Here is a 4,827-nt window from a genome sequence, read left to right as displayed (position 1 = left end):
TGATCATTATAATGATCACTACAAACATATGAGCTATTATCCAAAGTATTCTTTTTTCAAATAATATAGTTACAAACACACACTGACAGATAAAAATCAATCATTGTTTTTGTTAGTAGTTTTTATTCTTTTTACCTGTTTATTTTTTAAATCTCGAAGGGCTACAAAGTCGTCTGGTGAATCTGATGGCACACTTGTCACAACTCCAGTTCCTGAATTTTACAAATAGAAAAAAAAATTTTTTTAATCCATTAAATATTTTGTTAATATTATAAAAAGTGGCATAATTTCATTCCTTTATCTTCTCTATTTGAATTATTACTTTAAACTCTTTTTTTTTTTTCTAAATTATTAAGGAACGGTAACCGATACCAACATGGTTATATCTCCACTCATCAGAGAGGATATTAGTCTTACAAGTTGCATAGCAACTTATGCATTCTGTGTCTCCAAACCTGTCACACCAGCTTTTGTCAAGGTTAGAGAATCATACTGCCACAAAAATTTACATTAACCAAGAGCTCACTTGAACCATTCTGTTGCACGACTGCAATACACGTCCAATGAGAGTACCGGATTGAAGCAAGCTGAAAGTATTTGGCACTTTTGCTTTTGCCAAAGTAATCATGTTCACATTTCGGGTTTTGCATCAAAGTCCAAGGTTTGTTGTCATTAACAGAATGATTCCTTTTAACAACTCTTGCCAAAATAATGTCTTCATTAGTTTGGCCATACACTCCATTCTCTATAGAGTGTACTTATCTATAATAAAGTCATTCTAGAGCTCCCACTAGGGTGGCATAAATGGAGAGGAAACAAAAATGTGGGTAAATACAATCAAGTCAGCTTTTGAACAGCATCCACCTTTGGAACTGCTGCCAGTTGATTATCTCAACATCAAACACCTGTAATTACCAGGTGCAGTTGACAACAATATGGCGAATTTACTACTTGGAGCTGACACAACTCATCACAGGTGAAAGCCAGGATTCCTTTTGTGTGACACATTATACAGGGTGTCCACAAGATTTAGGTACATGGGAATTAACACATACTTTAAGAAATTATTATTTCTTATATTTAGTTGTTTATGTTATGATTTTATTTACTCCATGTACCCACATGGGGATTAACACATACTTTAAGAAATTATTATTTCTTATATTTAATTGTTTATGTTATGATTCTATTTATTCCATGTACCCAGACTTTGTGGACACCCTGTACAGGGTGTTCAGGCTAAATCTGACAATTTTCTATGTGTCCTTTTTTTATCAGGAACAACTTGATGTATTGATGAACAGTCAACGGCATTGGAGAGCATAAAATTAAAGTTATAGTTGAGAAAAAGTTAGCTGATATGGAAGACAGGAAGCCATCTGGATATTGGAAAAGAGTTACCTGTATTGTGATGATCTGTGTCAGGTATCAAAATGACAACATCATGACTGCTGGTCAATGCTCTGCGAACACTATAAGGGCTGTAAGATGTGACATGCACACCGTGAAAACCAGGCTTCCCCTCACTATGATGGTGTCCAACGAGGGTGACATCATGCTGCCCCACATCTTAAAACAGAGCCTTAGGCTCAATTCAGACAGCTAAGTGAAGCTGCTGGAAACAGTGATCAAACCTTGGTTGGAAAGGCTTGCTGTTGGAAGGCCATATGTATGGTAGCAGGATTCAGCTCCTTGCCATATCTCTGGAAGTGTTTGTTGGAGAATTGCCACAACTTCAACAGCCCCAATTTCTGGCCTCCTAACTTTCGCAATTGTAATCTCATGGATTACTATCCGTGTGGGACGCAGTTGAGAAAGGAACCAACCACTCTGCCTGCAACACCGAGGCCAAGCTGGTGGCCAAGATCAAGGAGGAGTTCGAAGATCTTCCCAGGGACACAGTGAGGAATGCATACACCAGGATCTGGAGCTGTCTTGAGGCCATGGTGGAAATTGAGGGTGAATACCTTGAGTAAACTGTTATCTCTCTGCCATAATTATCATCATCATTTAACGTCCATTTGTCCATGCTGGTATGGGTTGAATAGTTTGACCTGGGCTGGCAAGCCGGAAGGCTGCACCAGGCTCCAGTCTGATCTGGCAGAGTTTCTACAGCTGGATGCCCTTCCTAATGCCAACCACTTAGAGAGTGTAGTGGGTGCTTTTATGTAACGCTGGCATGGGTGCCATTTGCATGACACTAGTATCTGCCATGATTGCTCAGCTTGATGGGTCTTCTTCTCAAGCCCAACATAATGCCAAAGGTTTCAGTCATTGCCTCTGTGAAGCCCAACACGTGAAAGGAACTCAGCCACTTTGCCTCCATGGGGCCCAATGCTTGAAGCTGATATTTTTTTTTAATTTTTATTTAAATACTTATATTTTATGCAAACTGTTAAATTTAGACCGAACACCTTGAATATTATCTTCACTCTCAGTTCTGAACAAGTTGCATGTATGATTATAATGAGGGTATTCATGATGGGTCATAACAATGATGATTACGATAACTGGCAAGTATATACCAATGACGTAAACAGCAGTGAAAGCACAACTTAACAAACAAACCTTTATCTTCTTTGATAGTCATCATCGGTAAAGTATAGATACACTGGTAACTGGTGAGAGGTGCATGTAGTTTTACACCAAGTATATCCTGGAATTAAAAGAAAACATATAATTAAGTACAACCATTGTCACCATTAGCCTCATCATCGTCATCATTACTGTAGGTTGGCAATGAATTCAGTAATTGTATAATCCCATATTTCATACATCATAATCATAATTTTAATGCCTGATTTTTTTTTTTAACAAGCTAGGTGTTAACAGAAAGGGTTTTTAGCCCTTCAGCATTAAAATTACTGTCAAATGTAATGCTTATTTATTCACATCATTTTCAATTAATCATGCTCAATCTCACAGCTTTGAGATTTCGATGATGTGACTGATTAGTTTTAGAATGACATTGTGTGATAAGTATGAGAGGCCAGATTTAGCTAGTTTGAACATAAAACAGAAAGAATACTGGGACTGGATATGTCTGATTTAAGCCTTTAGCATTCAGATTACTTATCTATTCACATTGTTTTCAATTAATTACACTTTATTTTCTAGCTTTGAGATTTCAATGATGTTAGATCTGGTTAGTTTGAACACAGAAACAGGTAGAGTATTTTGGCTCAATCTGGCCAGTTTAAATGCTAACGAGTTAAATTCATCTTTACACATGTCTCTATTCTGAATCATACATTAAAAAAAAATCAATGTTTTGAGACCAGACTTCACTATTTTCTAAACTAGATCTTCCTTTGTTACCTCTATCATCAGGTATTTCCATAACAGCACCGTCTGAGCGTGATCATTGCCAGAGCAACTGTCTGGCTTCCGTGCCAGTGGCACGTAAATAGCACCATTTGAGCGTGATCGTTACCAGTGTTGCCTTACTGGCACGTGAAAAAACATTCTAGCAAGGTCGTTGCCAGTGCCACTGGACTGGCTCCTGTGCAGGTTGCACGTAAAATACACCATTTTGTGCATAGCTGTTGCCAGTACTGCCTGACTGGTCCTCATGCTGGGGGCACATAAAGGCACCCACTACACTCTCTGAGTGATTGGCGTTAGGAAGGGCATCCAGCTGTAGAAACTCTGCCAAATTTAGATTGGAGCCTGGTGTAGCCATCTGGTTTCACCAGTCCTCAGTCAAATCATCCAACCCATGCTAGCATGGAAAGCGGACATTAAATGATGATGATGAAGATATGTCATTCATTCAAATGTCTATATTAAGTGTAGTCATCATTCTTGAATACATCTGCCAATGTTCTTTGGATATCTGACTGCTTTCTTGATTGGCTTATTCATGGATCCACATTCAGTGACCAAATAATCTTGCGTACACCCAAGCCCCAAGCAACCCATCTGCCTTTTCTTTGCCCTTTATTGTTTACTGTCTCATTTCCCAGATCCTACTCAAAGCACTGCATCTAGTCCAGTGGTTTCCAAACCTTTTTCAGGCTGCCACCCACTTGGTGCCCAGAGCTGCATTCCACCCCCAGCTCACCACCACAAACGTAGAACAAATTCAAAACAACTGTACTTCACAAACTTTCTTTCTTTAAACTACAGCTCTCTTGAATCTACCGACACCCCTACACACACCCACCACTTTTTTATTTTACTACAGACATTGACCTATAGAAGTTCAAGTGAAGGCACGTAGCTTAGTGGAAACCATGGGAGCCACTGTCAGGTACTGCATCATCATCATCATCATCATCATTTAACGTCCATGGAAGATGGATGTTAGATGATAATGCAGTACCAGGCAGTGGCTCTCATGGCCTTAATTGATTGGAAGTGTTATCATGTACATTGTTTTGTCTTGGTATAAAAAGATGGGCTACAGCAAATATTCTGCTTAATACCACAGCAGGAGTAGTGGGGGAGCATCATAACCATGTGTTGAGAGGAATTCTTTGGGGTTTGAATAATTCACCATGGAAACATGGGTGTTTTGTTCAACATCCTTAAACAAACCTTATTCAGGGACCTTTTGAGTGGAATGGGCTACACGACCTGAAGAAAATTCTAACTGGGCCCCACCTGCGAGGTCATGCGCTGTTTATCTTGATATGAGATCACCATGTCGTGCACATATGGTTGTGATGCATGTGCCTGGTGTACCCTTATCAGACTGGTAGTCATGATGGGTACACTGGGCTTCGTATATTTGTACTCCAGTGTCACTTTGATGGCATGCACTTCTCTCTCACTCTCTCACCCACCACCACCACCACCACCAACAACAAAAAGAATACCTAACCT

At 39.4% G+C, this 4,827-nt stretch overlaps 1 protein-coding gene across 2 annotated transcripts in view; it reads right to left on the bottom strand.

The window, feature by feature from the left end:
• LOC106875567 (leucine--tRNA ligase, cytoplasmic) overlaps positions 1 to 4,827 on the bottom strand; it is a 195,709-nt gene that overhangs the window by 144,973 nt on the left and 45,909 nt on the right. For both annotated transcript variants that reach the window (XM_014923770.2, XM_052973724.1), the window contains exons 11-12: positions 2,569 to 2,656; positions 136 to 212 (exon numbers count right to left, since the gene is read on the bottom strand). In XM_014923770.2, the coding sequence (XP_014779256.1) occupies positions 136 to 212; positions 2,569 to 2,656 (165 nt within the window). The remainder of the gene's footprint in view (positions 1 to 135; positions 213 to 2,568; positions 2,657 to 4,827) is intronic.

This window comes from Octopus bimaculoides, chromosome 16 (genome assembly GCF_001194135.2).
Source record: "Octopus bimaculoides isolate UCB-OBI-ISO-001 chromosome 16, ASM119413v2, whole genome shotgun sequence".
NCBI lineage: Eukaryota > Metazoa > Mollusca > Cephalopoda > Octopoda > Octopodidae > Octopus > Octopus bimaculoides.
The sequence above is the reverse complement of the archived record's forward strand: the minus strand, read 5'-3'. Positions and strand labels throughout refer to the sequence as shown.